Here is a 22,263-nt window from a genome sequence, read left to right on the forward strand (position 1 = left end):
TCTCTGTTTTGAACCTCATCTAGCATCAGCCTCTAGAGACTGCCTTCAGAAAGTTTTCAATAAGGTGTATTAGGGCCACAATCTCAGTTTTTTGTTAAAGGTCTGGTTTTTAGAAAATCCTTTAATATCCTGTTCAGAATTTTGCGAATATGCTGTAATTATTCTTACCGAACGAGGCTGCACAGGATTTTAGTTAGTAGTTCATGGCATGGTTTGCAGTGCCTGCCCAGTACCCACCAGGTGACCCTGTCAGGAGCAGAGCCCTTCCAATGAGTCACACCAAAGAGCTCTGGGTGTAGAGGTTGATAAGTCATCGTCTCCCCAGGACAAGCTAGTCACAAGTCCTGTTGGCTTCGTTAAACCCTCTTCTCTTAGGCTACCTCACTGTTGAAAGGATTCATACTTCAAAATGCAATTTGTATTTCCTCTGATGCAGGGCATGCGTGCAAGAGCACTTTCCCAGGGGCAGGGTGGTAGTGAACTGGTGTATCCTAGATAAGAGTGTTGGCTCGGGGGCAGCAGAATCACAGAATCAATGAGGTTGAGGTTGCAAAAGATCTCTGAGATCATCGCGTCCGACTTCGGGCTGATCACCTCCTTGTCAACCGGACCATGGCACCGAGAGCCACATCCAGTCTTTTCCTTCAACAGCTCCAGGGCCGGTGCCTCCACCGCCTCCCTGGGCAGCCCCTGGCCATCTCTATCCACCCTAAGGGCAGAATTAGCAACCGCTGTCCCCGCAGTCTCCCGGCTGAAGGGCGGCTGCTGTGTGATGGCAGCGTTCTGTCCGGCGTGGTTCTACATCCCTGCTCGTCGGGAAACCACACATCTCTTCAAGGGGCACAGGTGGCGTTTTGGGGCTGGATGAAAACAGCCCCGGCCCCCGTCCTTGAGCCCCTGGAGCTGTGGAGCTGTGGCCGCCGGGAGCTGCCCCGCTCCTCCCCCGGGCTGTGGGGCTCGGCGGGGCGGGGGATCCCCGTCCCGGGCCGTGAGGGCAGCGCCGACGCCTTCGCCCCTCAAGGCGCTGGGAGAGGGCGGCGAGGACACCGCCCGCTGTCCCTGGGCCCCGCTCCCCGCCCCGCCCCGGGCGCGCAGGTGTCGCTCGGGGTGGGATGTCCGCGGTGCCATGGCGGGGGCTGCGAGGGACACCCCGGCGGGCGAGCAGGAGGTAGGGGCTGCGAGGGGCAGGGCGGCCGTCGGGGGGCTTGGGGAGCCCCTCGGACACAGCCCTGGGCGAGAGCGGGGTCCCGCCCCGCCGGCGTTCCGCTTCCATCGCGGGCGGGTCGCGGGCACTCGGCGGGACCGGGGCAGCCCGGACGCTCTGAGGCCGCCCGGGTCTGTGCGGGGCTTCGTGCGCGGCCCCAGCCAGGGCCTGGAATAGCTCCTGGACCCTTCCCGCCGCCCCTGCGCCCGCCGGGCAGCGCCGCGACCCCGGCGCTTTCCCTGGAATGCCCCGCACGGGATTCGCTCGCTGGCCGCTGCGGTGCCAGAGAAAAGCGCCTTCTCTTCCCACCTCTGTCCCATCCAGGGCTGCCTCCCGGACAGAGACAGGTGGGATGCGGGAGGCAGGTGGGTTCGCTGCCCCAGAGCCTCAGAAACTCCCGATTTTCAGGGGTGTATTGGCATGTGAGCGAGGGGATCCCACGCTGCCCGCCCAGACTCGCTGCTCGCCGCGGGAGGAGCGGCAGGCAGGTGAGGGTGAGCGAGGACTGCCCCACTCCATGGCTCTTGAGGGAACGCCAGGTGAAACTGGGAAGGGGCAGCTTCCAAACGGAGCGGATGAGGAAGCCTTCCACAGCATATTGGGGGCATTCAGCCCATGGAACTCTTCAGACACCTGGCATGTTCTGTTCGGGCTTGAGTTTTTGTGTTTGGAAAGCATCTGGGTGAATTCACGGCATAAGTCTGCAGATGTTGCACAGATGCACCATCTTTGTCTCATGGAGTTCTGCAGAGCTGCATTGCCAGAGCTGAAAGACTACCCAGAGAAAGCACCCCTGTATCCCACCTTACTCACACTCCCTTTCCTAGGTGTCTGCTCACAAGCCCTGCTCCTGTTTTCTTCCACTCAAGGGCGGGCTGATGTCACTAACTAACCTGAAACCAGTCCTCAAGATGCTCGCTTTCTGTGAGGGACCTGGGATGCCACCCGTGGGGCCACACTCGTGCTTTCAAGAGGCAGCTGTTTGGTCACTCACAGAACAGAAACATGACCAGTGTTAATTCCACGTTGAGAGAAAAGCTGACTCCAGAGCTGCTCCTCGCTAGCTACATTTCATTGTTTCTCAGTTAAACCTAGACTAGCATTTATCTTTGAGTCACAGGTTTCGCTCTCTGTTCTTACTGCTTTTAAATTACTTGTTGGTTCAGTTCTGGACTCCACTGATAACGAATAGCTCAGGACAAAACTCTGCGGCTGCTCCCTATGCCTGTAACACAGTTGCTGAGTTGTTTTCAAGGAGCTGCAACACTTTCTGTAGAAATAAGATATTCTGCTGTAAATATTGTATTCAATTTCTGTTCTGTTGGGGAAGGGAAAATTTACAAGTCTGGTTTTTACTTACAAGAGAATTAAAAATAAAGGAACTACAGTGTAGGAGAAGCATTAATTTTCCATAACAACGTTTAAGCTTTCTATTTAAGGAGCAAAATCAAATCTCTCAGCTATTATGCTTTCTTGGTTTGCCGTGAAACACAATTAAATTTGATATGATGGGAGCGTGTATAAGTGAGAAATTTTCAAGTTAATCTGAGAACAAAAAAACTTGTAACTTTCTTTGACCTTCTGTCCCCTTTCCTCTCATTCCATCATCTCACATTTCTACTAAAGCTTGTAGAAGCAATTTGATGTTGATGTTCAATTAGGCTACAGGGGTCTCAAAACAAAATTTTGGTAGTACTTTTATGTTTCATTCCTTATTAGACCTATGCATTTCTATCTCTAATGATTTGTGGAGTACTTTCAGCTTGCTGACAAACCTGCACAGATGAAGAGGCTTTTACTGGATTTCACAGGAATCAGGCATTTGTGTTTTTTTGAGGAAACAATGCAGCAGGGACACCCAGCCCTTGGAGGAAAGCCCTGCGAGCTGCTGATAGCCAGAGCTCTGCCCTGCTCAGCGTTATCCTGCTGCTGTCAGCATCTGTGAGCAGTATCATGCAAACCCAACCAAGGCTCGGGGACTTGCTGCTCTAGATCCTGGAGCAGACAGCTGCCATCTGCTGTAGATCCTGTAGCAGACAGCTGCCATATGCATTTTGTGTGCCCTTAATTGTAGGAAGTTAGAGAGAAGGAAATGTGTCAGCTTTACTGGTGCAGGGTCCTACCTTCATTTTACCACTTTCCATTGGGTACTGAGGCAGAGAATGTGGTCATCATCATATGAATTCAACATGGAGAGGCAAAAATCTACTGTGGGCTGATTCTTTTTGAAAGACACTCCAGGATGTAGGCTCTGAGGGATTGCTTCTCAGCAGCTAGAAGCTCGGGGACACTCAATGAAATTAGCAGGCAGCAGATCTGCAGTGACAGTGGCATTTCCTTTCACAGTACGTGTCATTGCCATGCAGAACTGCTGTGGTGTTTACAGCTTAATGTACAAACAAGTTCCAAAAGCAATTAGGCAAAATAAAAGGAAAACAGGTATGGAACAGTGATCAGGATGTAACTTACCTTCCAGGGGGCTCATGAACTGCAGATTCCCTGTGTTTCTGTGGGTGACCAGACAGGACACCTCTGTATGCCATTTCCATCTGACAGCTTGTTTTATTCTGAAAATAACATTCATAACCAAAATTTAATTAAAACTTAACTACTGCTGTGACCAAAGTATTAACTTTGCTCCAAGGAGATCGGGGAGCACGGTTCAGAGGAGTAGTTGAGCAGCATTCTGGGTGTGTGTGGAATTGCAGTGAGACTTCAAAAATATGTACTAAGATTGCCAATTTTCTAACCATGAAACTGCTGTAAAGACAGGAGTACCACCTGCAGCCTGTAAGTTTAGATTTTGGTTGACCATTTTGTGTACCACAGCTTTAATTAGATTACTTCATGAGAACTTCACATTCTTCTAAAAACATTTTGGAATCATGTATGTTCTATAGAGGCATTTGCTTTTTCTCTTTCACCACAGCCTTAGCTATTGAAAGGACAAGGGGCAATGGTTTCGAAGTAAAAGAAGCATGTAAGAACGGAATTTTTCACTATGAAGGTGTTGTGGACCTGGCACAGCTTGACCAGAGAAGCTGTGGCTGCCCCGTCCCTAGAAGTGTTCAAAGCCAGGTTGGATGGGGTCAGAGCAAGGAACGTGTCCCTGTCTATAGCAGAGGGGTTGGACTGGATGATCTACAGCTCAAACCATTCTGTGAGTCTATGAAAATTACTAGTGAAAGTGAGTGTGAAGGCAGCACCACAGATCTAAAAGGTTTTTTCAGTTTTTGAGGTTGCAATAGGACACAGGATAAGGATTTGCATAGCAGTGGTTTATATCTCTTGATTTCAGGTGAAAGTCATCTTGCCAATGCTTGGAGATCAGGAGGGAAAGTATCAAGGGAACCAAACTTTTAAAGTAATTAAATGACTTAAAAAATAAAACTTAAAAAAGGGAATGCCTAAAAAATAGAAAAGTGAGACAAAATTTTAAAGTACACAGCCCCTAGAGCAAAGCTCAAGGGCATGGGAATGAGTCAAGCAAGTTGTGTGGGCCCACAAGTCTAGGAAAGCTCATATTTATTAGTACTTACGTATGGAAAATGAAGAGTTACTTTGGACAGCAAATACATAGTCTGTTTGTTTTGTTTGCAATCTGTTATCAAATTAAATAGTATAATTGTTACTATGAAGTCTGTCTTGTGATTGTTTATCACTTTTTTTCCCCTGCAAAGAAGAAAATTGCCAATTGCGGTGTAAAGTGAGGCCTGCTGTGGTGATAACATTTTGCAGTTCATGCCCTGACAGTGTCCACTTTCCTTGGGTGTAGTAATGGGATCCCACCCTGTCTTTTTCTGGGAAAACACAAAAAGGAAGGAGTCCTGATACTTGTGCTTGTTTGTTCACACCCACTCTGATAAAACAGTTCAAAGGGAAATCTTTAGATGATGAAAGGCATTGCCTAGAAATCTACAACTTCTCAAAAATGTTACAGAGTAAAGATGATGGGTTATTAAATTTAAAAATGTTCAGAAATTAGGTAATGTGTCAGAATATCATTGTGGTGGATTTCATTTCCATATCTCTATTTTTATCCCAATCTAACATAAGAATTAAGGGCTTGTGTACTCAGTTCAGAGAGAAAACAGACCCAGGATTAATATTGCTGCTCCTCTTCATGTTTCTTGGCTCCTGTTGGCAGCAAATTTTAAAGAGAGACTGAAAGCCTCAAAGTTAAAAATTTGATTTGATGTGTTGTCCCTCTGAAAGGAATACAGATTCACAAAGAGTCATTTTCTTTCTTCATTTTGAATTTTATGGTATAAAATTAAATCTTACGTTTTTTAAAGGGCTTTCCAGTATCCCGGACTTCTACAGTTGGGAAAAAACCCTATGTTCTTCATTAGAATCTCTATTAGAAACTGTAGAAATTTTTGTATTTTAATTACTGGTGTGTACCCTTATTTTCAACATTTATTTTATTTGCCTATTGTATTTGAGAATATTCTTGCATGCTTATGGTACTTTTCAAACATCAAATGACAAATGAGAGAGCACAGTTTTGCAGAATGTTGTAAATACACAGGGAGTGATTTTCTAAAAAAAATCTTGAGCCCAAAATTAATTACCATATGATGCCAATTTTCACAAAGATATAGAAAAGTCAAGTCAAAAGGAAGATATGCAAAGTCAAGTGATTTTGCCAGTGTCACACCAGCATTTTGTGACAAAGGAAGAAACAAAACACAAATGTTTGGGATCTGTTAGGTCTGTGGAACTTTCTGTGAATGATGTATAATTACTGTGGTATGAGTGTATTTATCAATTATTATCTGAAAGGTTAATAAAAGAAATATTTTTTTAAGGTACAAGTTTTCAACCTTTAAAATATGAATTAAGCATTCAAAGACAAAACTAAGCTCAAATAATAGTAAACAATAGTATAGCACTTCTCTGCTGCTTCTTGCTTGTTTCCTTTTAATAACTTGTGAGAGGAAGATAGGTAAGCCTGAGGGTCATCACAACTCAATTTTAGGAACACTGTAATCTGTTTTCAGGGGCTGAATTAGAGAACAAACCCATTAAAAATCAAAGTAATGAGCACCCAAATGCTTGTTGATGATAGGGGTTGAGGGCATACAGATTTATTAGTGGAATAGCTGTGAAGCAAATACATCAAAATGGTGTTAACTATAGACTTCAACCTTATCACTTGTGTAGCTTTTGACTTGTGCACCTTGGTTTACTCATGGCTTGTTCTGCTTCCTCTCACACAGGGCCACAGGCTCTCGACGTGCAGCAAGATCTGCTACGCCATAGGAGGGGCCCCAAACCAAGTGGCAGGGAGTGCTGCTTCCTTCTTCCTGCAGATCTACCTGCTGGACATAGCCCATGTAAGTAGCACAAGAAACATTTGCAGACTGTAGACTTCACTCTGATATTGTCAGCCATGTCCCCAGAATGATAAAAGAGGAATTAGTTAATAAATATTTTAAATTGTCTCATTGTCATTGCCTCTAGCTGTTCAGCATCCTGGAAACTGCATTAACTTGTCCAGAATTAATTTTTTTCCCTCTAGTTTTCTTTCTGTCTTGAGATGTCTGTTGTTCATTTTTAGTATGGGTGCTGTAGAGTTCACACACTTGCAGACACAAGGAAAATCAGTTCTCAAAATTCAGTGTCAGGAGTCAAAGTGTGTCAGATAGGAGACATCTGAAAACGTTAACAGCACCATGCTGAAGTTTTGTTCAATTGGTTTAGGTTAAAAATCACTCCAGTTGCAACCAGTAGCCACCACAGTCTTAAGCTGTGCCAAGGGAAATATAGGTTGGATATTAGGAAAAAGGTTTTTATGGAAAGAGTGATAAAGTTCTGGAATGGTCTGCCTGGGGAGGTGTCAGAGGTCTTTAAACACATCCCTGGACATGTTTAAAAAAAGACTGGATATGGCACTTGGGGCCATGGTTTAGTTGAGGTGTTAGGGCTGGGTTGGACTCTATGATTTTAAAGGTCTCTTCCAACCCAGTGATTCTGTGATAATTTCACACAATTTTTATTTTGTTTGTCTAAGGTTATTTTGTGGCAAATAAAGCTGAGTTATCCTTCCTGAAGGTTCTTTGCTTCCAGTTGTTCTCTGGTGCAGAAGCAGACCTGGTGAAACAAAGCATTAGGAGTCATCCCATTCATCTGACTTTCAGCTGCTCCAGCTAGATTTCAGAACAGCAGAGACACAAAGAAAATCAATCCATAAGCAATTTTTACTGTTCTGTCTTTTCTTGTATGCATGCATGGTAACTAGGACAAGGTACTAGGATAGAAAAAAGGATTTTAGGGAGCTGAGGTCAAATTGCAAGGACTGTGTGAACAGCTGTGAAACTACACGTGGGACTTCAGCACTGATGACTGTTCCTATTTGCAGGAAAAACCAGGATGTTCTGGGTCAGATATCATTACCCATTTGCTGTCTAAAGACATGATATTGTGACTGCAGGTGTCCAAAAGTTAAGTTTTATAGTTTTCTTGTAAAATCTGGTATTAAAAGCTGACTTGTAACTTGATAAAATTTTCAACACAATAAGTTGTGTTGTACAGCTGAGATCATCTTGAGTGTATTGTTTTGATTAAAGATGTAGAATGTAGAAGAGGCAGATGCAGATGTAGATGATGTAGAAAAGGAGCCAGTTTTGGACAGCAGTGCCCAAGATGTTGAGTGGGTGGTGTGGAAACTGAGGAGCCGGAGGTGGAAAAAGGAGCTTGGGGGTACAGCAGGGAGGTGGAGCAGCTCTAACTAAAACTGTTGCACACTGACATGAAGGATGGCAGTGCAAACCATTGGAGATGATGAAGCAGGAACTAAATTAGAAAGCTTCTAACACCATTTCCCCAGGGTGCTTAGAAGTATGGCAATTTCCTCATTCTTTGCTTGCCACACAGACTGAAAATTCTGGAAGCAAGGGACTGATCCTTCCTGTGTTTGTGTGCAGTGTCCAGAAAGCTGGGATCCCATCCATGCATCTTTGGGCACTACCTAAAAAAGTGACAACAAAATAATTATTTTATTAACAAGCTTCTACTGAAACCAAATAATTTTGCTTAATGTTGGTGGTGATATACTTACACTTTCATTAAGGAGCTTAATTATTTGTTCCCTGGTGGTTTAATTTGTTCTTTAAAGTAGTCCTGCAGGGACAGGATTTATTTCAAGTTCTGATAAATAGGTCTGAAATCCTGTGTTCTTTCCCATGCATTTTCAGGGGAAAGAATGTAATTATATAGTCACTACCTGGATTTATTTCTTGCCCACTTAGAGAGCAGAATTGTTTTAGCTACTTGAGAGAATGTAAAAGTCACAAAGTGTAATCTTTCATGCATAATCTGGATCTTTCCTAAGAAAATTGTATTTTCTATTAATTTTCTGTAACTTCCAGTTTTTCAATTTAAATTCTTTGTTCCACCTAAGTTACCTGTGTAGACTACAGACATAAATGGAACTCCAAACCACATGGGATCCTTGAGACAAATTGCTAGAGGACACCAGAACTCTCTGATTAAAGGATTCTGGTCTTTATTCCTTTTGAGATGGGTGAATTTAGCATATTTTAGCTTGTATTTTATTAACACTGAGAAGTTTCTGGCATTGTTTCTGACAGATACTGTCTAGATTTAGGAGATAAGAAAATGCAGTCAAGGGATGTATAAGCCCATCCCAATGATGAAGACAGGGTGACCACACAGATTCCACTCCTAACATGAAAGAGGTTTTGCTTTTTCCTCAAAGCTTTCTTTCACAAAATGTCCGAACAAAATACAAATCTGGAACTCACCTAATTTGTAGTTTTTTGTTCTTGTCCCCCTCATAACTGCAGTATTTCAACGCCTGTATCTTTCTGACTGCTGTTTTGTGCTTATTTTGGCTGCCCTGTCTCTTGAGGAGCAGCAGTGGCCTGTGGGCAGTCCTGGTGCAGCCCCCACAGTGAGTTTGCCTCAGGGCTGGTGGGCTGCTCGCCACCTTTGGTGGCTGAGGGAGGGCACAGGCCAGCTTGGGTGGATCAGCAAGAAGGTGGGACACAGTCCTGTGCGCATCCCAGCTCCATCCCACCACGCAGCAGTGGAATGGAGAGCCACTGTTGTTATCTGCTGGACACTGCCATTCCCAGTCCTGCCCTGTTCACAGACTCTCTGGGATGGACTGTGTGTTTTGGAGCTGGTGGTGACAGGAACATTGGCCGCCACTGCAATTTCACCTAATTTGGGTTAAAATGTAAGGGGTGTGATGCTGGAAGTCTGTAGCACCTGCCTTTTGTGCTGGCCATCCAGGACATTCAGAGATCACTGCTTCCTTCTTTCACCTCTGAGAGAGCACCTACAGCAAATTCTGCAGGCAGGGCACCTGCACCAGCTGCATTCCTGGTGCTGCTGCCTGGGAGACATCATCCTTTGCAGGAAAGCAGGGGACACCTGCTCAAGCTTGGTGTTGTGTCAGCTGTTTTCCAGGCCTTTGGAGCACTGATATGGTGAAGCACAGAGATGAAGGGACTGCTCTTGTCTGCTCTTGCTGTTTAAGCCACAGAGACTCTTTCAGGAGCTTCTCTCAATAATTGATGTGAGGAACATTCACATTTATATAGATTTCAGTGGCTTTTTTTCAGGACTGTAATTGCAGTGACATGAACTGAACTCTGGGAAGAGAACCCACCTGTTTTAACCATTGTGTGATGGGAATTCCTCTGTACAGATACATGTGAAAGAATAACTGCCTTGCCTGGGATAAACTGTATTTCTACAGAAGCACAAAAGTATGGTCCACTTGGGTTAATTTCAGAGGTTTTTCTACTTGGCCATTTTATTTTTATGCAATCCATGAACATTTTTGAAGTGAGATGTGATGGACATGTGCTGGCAACTTTGACTTGAGCAGATGTGCCTTACACAATTCACTTGTCACTGCTCAGTTCCAGGTGGATAAAGTCTGTTGTGCAACAACCTCTTCCTCAGCCCCATGCCACCAGTTGGCAGCCTTGTGATCTCAGGAGAGGAAAAAACATTGCTGCATGTAAACAGCCCCCTCTACCATATTTTTTAGATCAGGTCAAGATAACAATATGGGGAGATGGAGATGTGGCGGGGGGGAAAGCAAGAGGGTAATTACAGAGGGAGTCTGTCAGATTGTATGACTAAAACAAGAACTTTGCTATTTGACTGATTCATTTTCCTCATCCCAAACACATTCTGGATGTTTCCTTCCTTGCATTTTTCCCTTGCAATCCTTTAATTCACAACACCAATCTCAATGTCTCATTTGTTTGCTATGGGTAACCAATAGGAATTTCTATGACAGCAGCAGACGTGTTTTGTAAATGAACATTATTCTTTAAAACACTGAGGTGTTTTTTTCTGGAAAGTTGCTTTATGCTGTTTCATTGTATTGTGAAACAATGGCTCTTGTTTACTGTATTCTGTCTACTTTCAGATTACTCCATTTCATGCCTCTTTGGTGCTGTTCATTGGCAAAGCCTCAGGTGCAGTTACTGATCCTGTTGCTGGCTTTTTTATTAGCAAAAGTAGATGGACAAAAATTGGCCGGCTCATGCCTTGGTAAGTATAAGTGTGTACATATATTTACATATATATGTGAATATTGAGTGTTGTGATCATATAGCCCCCCCACTGAATTAGACTCATGGATTGTATTCATTCCACATATATAAAATAAAAACTAAAAATTGCCATATTGTCTTTAACTTGTTCACACATGAAATCACAGAAGAGATTTTTTATCATAGGAGATGCAAATAAATGAAGCAAAGAGACTCTTTTTAACAAAACTGGAAGCTGAGTTCTAAAACTTTCTTAAATCTGTGGTTGAATTTTAATCTTTGTCTAGATTTGTTTAGTTTGACTTCAATCTTTCACTTCCATAAGTTTCAATAAGTTGCAACTTATTTCTACTTATGTCCTAGAGTGCCTTCACATGTCACAATCAACCTTCCAGGAGCTCCTGCCCAGGCCTTTCAGTTCAGGGAAGGTTGTATGCACAGCTGTGGAACAGATGTGTGCATGGGTGTGGAACAGATGTGAAACCATGGCACCAAAGGGCCCAGCAGCCAGCGCTGCCGTGGCGCTGTGTGGGGTTCTTACCACTTATCAGAGTCCTGCTTCTCTTACACCCCATAGTCAGAAAAGTTCATTAAAAAACCACCATGACTCTTACAGTGAGTCATGTAGGACTCTCACCAGTCATGAGATGCTGCAAGGTTTTGGTTTTTTGTGAAGGAAGCGTGTGATGTTTCACTGTGACATCTTACCCACGGGCACGTGCTCTCCATGTGCTCCAAGGAGAGGTTGGAGCAATGAATGTTGGTCATATAGGAATGAGATTGACAAGTGTGAAGCAAGAAAAATTGGAAAAGATTGAGCCATGCTAGAGGAACCCACCTATGCCGCAGGGCATGTGTTTGTTGGATTTTAGTATTTTGGAAGCCAAGGGGAGATTGATGAGTTTGTGAAATAGGGAGTCTTTCATCATTTTATCTCATACATTATATGGATGTATTTTAAATTAATTGCAAAATTTTAATTGATATAACCCACAAACTTGATTTACAACAAAAGTCTAAGAGTAAATGTGTCCTGAGCAAGGAAGTTGAAATTTCAGGGGAAAATGAGCACAGTTTTTAGCTGGTTCTCTTGATGTTATACAGTTTTATGGGTTCAGAAACTTGTCCATGGGCAGCTTATATCTGACAAAATAGAGAAGGCAAGTACTCATTGGAAAAAGGCTGAGATCAGCTGCTCTTGGCCCAGTAAACAGGGTCTTCAGATTGAAGTTAAGCTTTTTGTCAAGACTCATGGGAAAAGAGGAGTTTACTGCTGTTTCTCTTTTCAGGATTTGGTTGGAGGCCATATAAGTGGTGTGGTTTTTAATGACCACTGAATTAACCAAGTAAAAAAATCTATCCAAAAGGAAAACAATGAAATTTTTATACAAATGCCATTAGAAGTATTCTGATGCTTTTTCCCCTTTTTTAAAGTTCTCTGAAAACACAGCAAGTGCATGTGTTTATTGTTAGTGTTGCATTGATGTTAGAATGATTCCTGTCCTAGCACCAGCATGAACTTATCAGCCCTTTTCACTGTAAACCAGCTCCAGCACATCTTGCACTTCTTACAGGAAAAGTGCTTATCTAACCCCACCTTTTATCAAACAGATGCTCTTTACAGGAGGATTTTCTCTGGATTTTTTTTTGGTAACACTAATATTTTCATGGAAATTCTGTTCCTAGACTTTGAGAGTCAGGCTTTTTTTTTTTTTTTTTTTACAAAGCAAAAAATGTGTCTTCCCTTAGCTTAAAAACACTTTAACATTTTGATTTTTTTCTGACTTCTTAACAATCTAGAATGAAGCAATGGATTTTTTTCAGTCAGAAAAGCTTGTCAGCAAAGCAAGAACCTTAGTAAGGGAGGTGAATGTTTAACTATTGCTTAATACTGTCCTCAATATAACACAAAGTCATCAATCACTTATTTAATGGCTTTAAAAGACAGAAGCAGACATTGACTTGAAATACTGGTCTAACATTTTGTCAAAAGAGATAATAGCTGACAATCAGATATTCAGCAACTCCAGCAAGGCTTTGAAAACTCCCTGGCATTAGAGAGGAAAGGAAAATGTGGGAAAGGGGAGAACAATACCAAGAGGGTTGTTGCCAAAAGTTGCATGAAAAAGTGACTATGAAGATATTTAGTGTGATGACTGCCTGGACACCATCTGGAAGAGCTCATGCTTTTGGAGTGGAAGGTAGATTCCCTGAGATGTGTTAGGATTTTACCCTTGTTTATGTTTTCCATTGTTGTGGGTGAACTGTGGGCTGGGGACCAGAGGGGCAGAGAATACCAGAACCTGGCACTTTCCTGGTAAATGTTCAGCTCTCAGTGATGCTGTCCATCCCAAAGAGCAGTGTGGGAAAGCCATTGTTTTACTAAACTATTTACCCACATTACTCTTTTGTATTCCAGGTTTTCAGTTCACGATTGCAAAATAATCAGCTGACCCCCAATGTCAGTAGTGCTGTTGTGAAGGGATTAATCTGTTTTCTCTTTTATGTGTTTGGAAATTTTTTGTCAGGATCTTGGTCATCTAAATACATTGTTCAGTGCCTGATTTACAAGAATACAGGACAGGCCTGATGCTGCAGCTCAGACTTTAAGGAAATAATAGCATCTGACCAGTTCTGTATCATGGAGTTTAACAAATGCTATTTGCCTGAAATAGGTTTTAGACTAATGTCATTAATTGCTGGTTAATGGCAATGTCTGGAGTATAAGTTTCTGTGGTTTTTCTTTTTAAGACACCTTCCTCTCTGCAGATGATCCTTTTGTGTTTGAAGTGATTAGGAGTTAAATGGAGGAAATTATCATCTACCCAACTAGACACAGTGTAGGAGCTTTCACAAAGGGTTGTCCATTGTCTCTTTTGCTTTTTTGAATGTTTTTAAGTGTATAAACATATTTACACTTGTTTGAAGTAGCAGTGAAGAGACTAAGTTCAGGGAGAAACCAAAGACACTAAAATTAGAAGGGGGAATCTCAATAATAAGTAAACTCATGTAAAAATTTCTGGAGTATGCAAAGACATGATGAGAGATCTTATTTTTTAGTGATTCTTTCTAATAAATGTGTAATCTGAGAGATATGCCAAGGAATGGCAATATGGGTGTGCTGTTACAGTGCATGTGAAAGGAAATTTTGTCGCTTCTGAGTGGGATATTAATTTAAGTGTAGCTCTTTTCTTTCAGACTCACTGGGGTTTTTTCCTCTTTATGAAAGTATTAATCTGTGTATTTATATATTTATATTAATATTAATATATTTTATATTAATCTGTGTATTTAATAATAAATTAAATACACAGATTAATATAAATTTTGCACACTAAATTTTGATATTTAAAAGCATACATTACTGCAGTTAGAAAAACTGCACATAAATTGTGTCATATTGATTATTAGCAGGAAAATTTAATGTGCTTTACTATCATTATTTTAAGATTGTTGATGTGTGTTAATTTTCTTCTCAGGGTGCTGGCATGTACACCCTTCACAATAATCTCCTATTTTTTAATGTGGTACCTACCTCCATTTGTCTCAGGAAGAGTTGCTTGGTACCTGACTTTCCACTGCCTTTTTCAAGCACTGACCACAGTAAGTAGATTACAGGTCATGATGTTCTCAGCAGGGACTTGCTTGTTGTCTGTCTACATTAGAGCATTCATATTTGGTAAACTTGTTTTCACATTTTACTTCTAGTTCTAGTGAGTTTAAGGGACAAGCAGATGCCCTTTTATCAAACTCTGCTGGTTGGTGGTTTCTGCCAATGCTTTTTCCGGTAAATGAACTGCTAATTCATCCAGGTTACCTCCAGTGCCCTCAACTCATTCTTGTATAGATGTTCAGATTCCTAATTCCACTTGGACATCTCAGGAGAAGATTAGGAATTCTGTATTCTCATGTTAAGCTTGAATATTTCCCTAAGCCCTTTATTTTCCCAGTAGAAAGAAGGCATCCATAATTGTGTTAAATAATTTCTTTAAATAATTTCTTTCTTTTAAATAATTTAAATAATTTCTTTCCTCTTTCTTTTGAAAGAGAAACACAGGGTTTCCCTGGCAGTTTTGAAAATGTACACACGTACCATTTTTGATGGAGGTGAACAGAAAATCGTTTTGTACAAACAGTGTGGGATGCAGAGTGCAAGACTTAATTTGGCTACAGATTTCTGGAGTGGTGGGAACACCACAGAGAACTTGTTTATTCAAGCAGGTTCATGTCCCAGTTCCACTTTGCAGTGGTCTTAACTTATGCTTAAATTAAGGAGCGTGTGACACAGTGGTGTTGAAAGAGTAGTTTTCACTATTATCTCCTGGATTTACATAATTAGACAGATGTTTGAAATATTTTGGCTATTTGTATAGTCTTCTGGCTTGAATGAAGTGAAAAACTGTATTTCTTCTTTATGGCTTGGCTTCCTGTTAGTTAGCTCAAACTAGGAGCACAATGGTGTCCTAGTGCAAAGAAAGAAAAGTTCTTTTGAGTCTCTCGGTGAAGGATGTTTTCCCAACGAAACTGAAGGAGCACAACATCGAGGTAAACCCTCTGGGTATTTTATTATTTATTATTTGTATTCTGAAATATACTGTTTTCCTTTTATATGCTTTTCAAACCAGAAAGAAAAGGCAGGACTGTGTGCACAAAAATTAGTTGAGGGTTCTTAGTGTTCTGAATGAATGTTCTAAATTAATTCCAAGGTCCCATTAAACCATTTTCTTGGATATCAAAGGAATACAGCTGTTTTACCCTGACATTTCCTATGTTCTTTCTTTCCATAGTTATTCCAAGTACCATACTCTGCCCTCACCATGTTTCTCAGCACGGACCAGAAGGACAGAGATTCTGCAACAGCATATAGTGAGTGTGATCTGGGCTCTCTCTTGGGGATTGGGCTGAGTTTTGTGAAAAATACTTCTTAATCTATAGGAAGTTCTTAGTGATTTGTGTCCCTAAACTCAACTTCTATAAGAATGTTTTAATATGTGATGAAAATTAATTTGTCTTCAAAGGAATTGCATTTTTCTAGTTAAATAGGAGACGTTAATATTTAATTGTCTCAAATTGTCTGATCAGCTATAAACTCTTTTTGGTTTATTGCTAGCCAGAGGAAACAATAAAAAAATCACTCCTAACCAAATCAGGGTAAGGAATAATGGTTTAATTTCAAGGTGATTTGTAGGGGGAAAACCAAGAAACATTCAATTAAAGAAAGTATAAAAGTAATTTTGAGGAGTTTGTTGTTTAGGTTTTGTTTGGGGTTTGTTGTTTTGTTCTGTCGCCTTCTTTTTTAGTTCATATTTCCTCAGATTTATGTGTTTCATGTTATAAATTCAGATGCCAAACCTGTTTTCTCAGGTTTGAGGTTAGGTTTTCTTGGTTCTATGAGTTTTCAGAGAAAAAATTGAGAAGTCATAGAACCAAGACACCTAACCTCACCAAAAAGGAAAGTAATTTTGTGTGCATGTTCACACCAACTAAAATCTCTTTTTTCATTTAATCTGTGTTTTTAAAATAAATTCTGGCATACACCAGGTAGTTTAAAGGCAGATCTTGTTGTAATACAGCTAGCACTCTGAGTGTATTAATTAAAAGAATGAGGCTTTCCAGACCATATCTCTGACTCTTCAACTACCAAAACCAGACAAACTTTTAGCTTTGAAGCAAATCAATCAGACCAAAAAAAGTGCAGTGAAAATATTTTCAAGATTTCCTGTATAGATCATAAATTGAATGCAAGAACAGTTTCCTCCCCTCCTACTCTCTTCAGCTCTGTTCTCATGCCTTCTTTACTGTGTAACTGCATTAAGCACGATAAAGAGAAAAAAGTCAAATATTACATGGAAGACTTCTCTATGTCTTAACTAGTCCTGAAAGTGTTGCTTTAGAATACCTTTTTAGGTTTTTTTGTTGCATCTGTTTTGTCTTCCTGGCAAGATCCCTTTTCTCTTCCATTAGTCCTTCTAACTCTCAACATCCTTGATTATGTTGAGACCCACAGAGGCACAGTGAAATAGCGAGAAGAACTGAAAATGTAATGTCAAAAATTCTAGATATGATATCCCCTGAGAAACCCAATCCCTCTCCAGAGACAGGAACTGTTGTAGTTTGCATTATCATCAACTGTCTTTAAGAAAAATTCTGGACTGACAGCCACAGGACAGGACTAAACAGCAGGAGATTCCAGTTGTGTTATATTCTTTGGCACTGACTGTATTCTGAGTCATCTGGCCTAAATTCTAACTAAATCTATGTACCTAGTGTTTTCTATTGTCTGGTTTTATGTCTTCAGAGGCTCTGATCCAAATAAATGTGATTTCTGATCTGCTAGTCCCATGCAGGGCTTCACAGGCATGTGAAACTTGTACTCATAAAAGCTGTTGAACTCCATGGCTGAAAGTTCAGAAAATGACTCCATGTCATTTATTGTTCAGAAAGGGTTTAACTTTTGAGTGTGCAGCTGTTCTCCTAAACCAAATTAAGGTGGTGGAGTGAACCATAGTTTTGACTTTTCAAATGTTGGTATTTTTGTGCATGTTGATATAATATTTGTTTGGAGGAAAGGGTTCTTGTAATGGTTATGCTTATGTGAGAACCTTTTTCTTTACCTTATCCTTTTTTGGTAAGTGTTTTACTTAAACACTTCTGCCTCTCTCTGGGCTTCATAGAGAATTCTTCCTGTTGATATACTGTCTTGGATGCAGTCAGTTGTTCAGGCATTTCTTCAAATGTAAAAGAAAAACAGCTGTGTCATATGAAGCGTGCGCTTAAAAATAAGGTTGGGATCAGAGGATCCATTACCCTCTGCTGGAGACAAGCAGAACTGCTTATCATAAATTTTATTCTGCTGTTGCTATTGATGCAAGGTAGAAATACTGGATTTCAAAGTTGCTTTAACATAACTCCTACTTACATTCTGGCCAAAATATAACCTACTTCAGGGTACAATCTGCTGGCAGATCAGCTTTCTTGGCTGATGTGGAAAGTAATACATCATAAATTCTGGGCACACAAGAACTTTGAAGGATACCTGTTCCTCAGCTCTTGCCACTACTTAGAAAATAGTTTCACAGTGGTTATATTTCTGGTGCCTCTAATGATGCTTCTGGGTTTTATTCTATACAAGTTCTTGATAAAATGCAGATGTAGAGCCCTAGACAAAGGTGATGAATGTGTAGGTGGTGTTTGAATGAAAGGTGTGATTTGAGTGCATTGCCTTTGCACTGAGTTTGGAAGCTCTGCAACGCCCAACTGAGACCAGTTTGTGTCCAAACACTTCAGACCAGGTTGGAGTTTGATTTCCACCATCTGCCAGGATTTTTGTGTGCATGGACTGAATTGCAACATTGCTGGTAAGATTGGATGTGAAGCTCAGGGAAGGGGCTTTTTTTACTTCCCATTGGTTTAAATTAATATTGCATGCCGCCTCCGATTTTCCACTCAGAAGTATTTTCAGTTAGGGAACAAAGTAGCAATAGTTTAAAAGGTCCAGGTCTCCTAGGGAGCCTCTCTTCTCTTCTCCTTACTGGATCTTGCATAGCTACAGACAGCCTGCATTGCTGCAGTGTCTGAACCCTTCACAATCTGTGTGCATTGCCCTCCCTTTAGATGGTGAAGTATTTTTATTCCTTTACAGGGACACACAAAAAGTCATGTGTCTGAGGTCACTGAAGGCTGTTATAGATCAGGGGACTTGAATAAACATGAACCTAGGAGCTTTTGAAACAGCTGTCAAATCCCAGAGGGAGCATGATAACCACCAGGACAAAACCTGCTCTGGAAGCATCCCTTCAGAATCCTCCATGGTGCTCCTCAGAAAGGAACGTATGACCCTGGGAGCCACTGAAAGAGAAAAAATAGAAAAAAAACTCTGAAGTTTGGGTCAATGAGAAGTGCATTCCCTCACAAATGGGAAGACTTTTCCCCCATCTTTAATCTGTTCATGCATTCAGCCCTAATGTATCTTTATGCAAAATGTGTAAAAAGTCTCTGGAGCTAGGACAGGAATTCAGTTTATCTCCTGGCCATGGGGATGCTGGATATGGCCATGTTGCAGGGAAACAGGCGCAGCAGGCTTGAAATCCCTCAGGGTGAGGAGGGTTTAGAACCCAAATTTCTCACCATTTGCCTTAACACAACTGCAACACCTGGTCAGGTTGTTGATCGATTTCTCAGGATGATCCCCAGGGTTAGATTTTTGTTTTCCTAAGTGAAGGCTTTGGTTGTTTTTTGTTAGATGATCCCTTTTTCTGGTGAGAATTAGTGATCTGAATTGTTCTCTGAGGTTGAGGTAGATAGTTCTGCCTGACTCTGGCCTTAGGCAATTAAGAACAGCACCTGCTGTTTCCAAGAGCTTTGTAGCTGTACTATTTCCATAAACCTGAGGCAAGTATCACTTTATTTTACAGCTGGAGGACTCAGAGGTCTGATTAGATAAGTGTTTCACAAGTTGCTGCCAAGTTTGAGATGAACAGTCTGATATCATGACTCCAAGTCCTACTTTGGAAGAAATGGCATTTAAAAAGTAGTTCCACTCTGGTCCTCAAGACGAAAGATCTCCATGTTATCCCCTTGTGGCTCCCAATCTCAGCATTCACATTTCTCATGCAGCTTGTATAGAAAAGGCTTTTTCATGGATGCTTCTTCTCAAACCTGATGAGAAAATAAATGACAAAACTCTGCCATTGAAACCATTCTATTACTGACCTTTCAGTTCTTCTGTTCTTGGCATTGCTCATTCCTGTAAGAGGAAATGATTTGATAACATTTCCCTTCAGTGAGACAGATGAACAAGATTCCCATCCTCAGTGCACATTTGTGCTTTAATTCTTTAGGAATGACCATGGAAGTGCTTGGGACCTTGATTGGAGCTTCACTTCAGGGGCAGATTGTGGCCAGTGCTCATGTCTCTCCCCACTGCACTGTGAATCCCTCAGTAAACACCACTGACTCCTGGCATGACACTCCCAGCATTCTAGACCCCTCAGATCTTCTGTCTCATCAAGTAAGTGTCTGTGAACACACTAAAATATCCTATGGAGAAGGGTGGGGATGTTTCTCTAATACCAGATCATGTCCAGCAGGATGAGTGTGAACAAGACTCCCTTGAAATCTGTGATGCTGGAGCTCAGGCAATGACCTTGTTGCAGACAATGCTTTCCATCTCTGCTGTCCTTGCAACCCCTCCTCAGTGTGACACCAGAATTTCTTTGAGGAGCTTTGCAGGAGGCGCCAAACCCATAAAGCAGCTGGGAAGGACTTGGCCACCCTTCCTTTTCACTAGGGGCTGATTTACAGTTTTTAGAAACTTAGTAAGAAAAGCACATTTTACCCCTCCAGAAATACTCCATCCAGTCCTGGGGACCCCAGCACAAGAAAGACTTGGATCTATTAAAGCAGAGCCAGAGGAGGGTCACAAAAATGATCAGAAGGTTGGAGGACTCAGCCTGGAGGAGAGAAAATTCCAGGGAGAACTTATTGCAGCCTTTCAGTACAAAAAGGGGATTTTAAAGATGGAAGAAACTTTTGACCAGAGTTTGTAATGACAGGACAAGAAGGAATGGTTTTAAACTAAAGAGGGTACATTTAGATTAGATATTAGGAAGATATTTTTAATTTTTTTTTTTTTCAATGAGAGTGACAAGGTAGTGGCACAGGTTGCCCAGAGAAGCTGTGGATGTTCCATCCCTGGAAGTGCTCAATATCAAGCTGGATGTGGCTCAGAATCAGTGGAAGATGTCCCTGCCCATGGCAGAGGGCTGGAATGAGATGATCTTTGAAAGTCACACTCAACCCAAAGCATTCTATGATTCCATGAAAAAAGTGTGGCTGCAGCAGGATCTTTCAGTTCAGCAACACTGATTTCCAGAGGAGGTACCACTGGAGATCTGTACACATTAATGGCAATTTTGTGAACAAAACCAAGTCGTATTTGCAATCTGTACTTTTGTGAAGGTACAAAGCACTGTTGAAAGCAAATGATTGGTAACATGCCATTAGTAGGGGCAGATCTCAGTGGTTAACATGTGGAATGAACCTAGGGATCCATGCTTATTTATTTAATTTTCCATGACAGGCTTTTCCTGTAATTTTGCACAAATAATTTAATCTCCTCGTACTTGAGTTTTATATTTTTTGAGAAACAAAGAAGGTTTTGTATCTGGGAGGAAAACCTAAAATCTGATCCAAACCTCAGTTAACACAATTTGATAGTCTTCCATTGTTTGCAGTGGTCTTGAAACAGGCCCTGAATTAAACAATTACATGGTGTAGGGCTTTTTTTCCCTAGGTCACTTGTGAAATCAGCAGATTGTTGGTTCCAATTTACCAACTACTGGATTCATCCTTTCTTTTTATACTTTCATCTGTTGCTATGTCAGTGCAAGCACCAACCAGTATATAAAATACCCTATGAAGAAGATTCCTTGACATGAATCTAATCTCAAATGCTTGATGCAAATGAGGAAGTACATATTTGTGCTCTTCCTAATGCAGTGGAGTAGCTCCTATTACCATGCTTCACTAGCAGTAAAATCACAGGCTAAGGCATGTTTTTGTCTATGTTTTGGATTTGCATAGTCTGGTATCAGCACTGGTGGCCTAGGGAGGGGTCAAAGCCTTGCCTCCCCCCATTTCCAGACACTATTCTTTGCCTCTGTGCCACCTGATCCTTGTTTTTTTTGGCACAGGCCTCTCATAGAGCTGATCTGGGCAACAGTCTGAGGACAGCTGGGCTGCTTCTCTAGGTGGCCATGCCATTCTTTGGTTGAATAATGTGTTTTTGGAGATGCCTTTTTGGTAACTTGTAGTGTGTGTTTTAATGAGACACAGAACTTCATCCTGCCTTCCTTTTTAGCTTCTGGGACAATGGTTTGATGCAGAGCACTACTGTGTTTATTACACCTCTGTGAATTGTCAAGACAAGAAGTTTGAAAAGTCACGGAGCAAGCTGAATTTCGTTGTACAGCAGATTCCCTGTCTGAATCTACTTCAGACTAAAATCCCCAATTTATATTTTGAAACCTCTGAAATGGCTTTCAAGGGGAAAAAATACACAATCTTGATTTATTTCCTTTCTGCTTAACCATATTTTTTTCCTGTCCTTTTCAGAGGGAGATGGAGAAAGAAACTTCACAACGGCTTGAATGTCAAGTAGTTTTCTAATTTGAAAAACTAAGAAAAATACATAGCCTAAAGTAGCCAGAGTTTGTAGGTAGAGACAATATCTTCCATTAAACTAGATACTAAAACTGGGAAATTATGGGAAAGCTTTTACACACAAACATTTTTCAGATCCTGAAGTTGCAGTGTGACTGGAAACCTGCCCTTTGTTCACACCACATAGCAGAATATGCACCTAATTAATTGCACAATAAAGAGGAGACCTTGATGGATCTTAATTTTGGTTGTATGGCTGATGGGCATTAAGTTACAAGTTGAGGCAAGACAAGACTAGATTAATTTAACTTGAAGTACCTCCATCAGGAAATATTTAGAAGAGGGCAAATCTTG

The 22,263-nt window shown here is 41.4% G+C and overlaps 1 protein-coding gene across 1 annotated transcript in view; it reads left to right on the forward strand.

Moving 5' to 3' along the window:
* The first annotated feature begins 612 nt into the window (after window positions 1-612).
* MFSD2B (MFSD2 lysolipid transporter B, sphingolipid) overlaps window positions 613-22,263 on the forward strand; it is a 39,326-nt gene continuing 17,675 nt past the window's right edge. The window contains exons 1-6 of the mRNA XM_063150562.1: window positions 613-1,692; window positions 6,427-6,543; window positions 10,620-10,744; window positions 14,226-14,349; window positions 15,534-15,612; window positions 19,587-19,756. Of these exons, the coding sequence (XP_063006632.1) occupies window positions 613-1,692; window positions 6,427-6,543; window positions 10,620-10,744; window positions 14,226-14,349; window positions 15,534-15,612; window positions 19,587-19,756 (1,695 nt within the window). The remainder of the gene's footprint in view (window positions 1,693-6,426; window positions 6,544-10,619; window positions 10,745-14,225; window positions 14,350-15,533; window positions 15,613-19,586; window positions 19,757-22,263) is intronic.

This window comes from Melospiza melodia, chromosome 3, assembly GCF_035770615.1.
Source record: "Melospiza melodia melodia isolate bMelMel2 chromosome 3, bMelMel2.pri, whole genome shotgun sequence".
In the NCBI taxonomy this organism is placed as follows: domain Eukaryota; kingdom Metazoa; phylum Chordata; class Aves; order Passeriformes; family Passerellidae; genus Melospiza; species Melospiza melodia.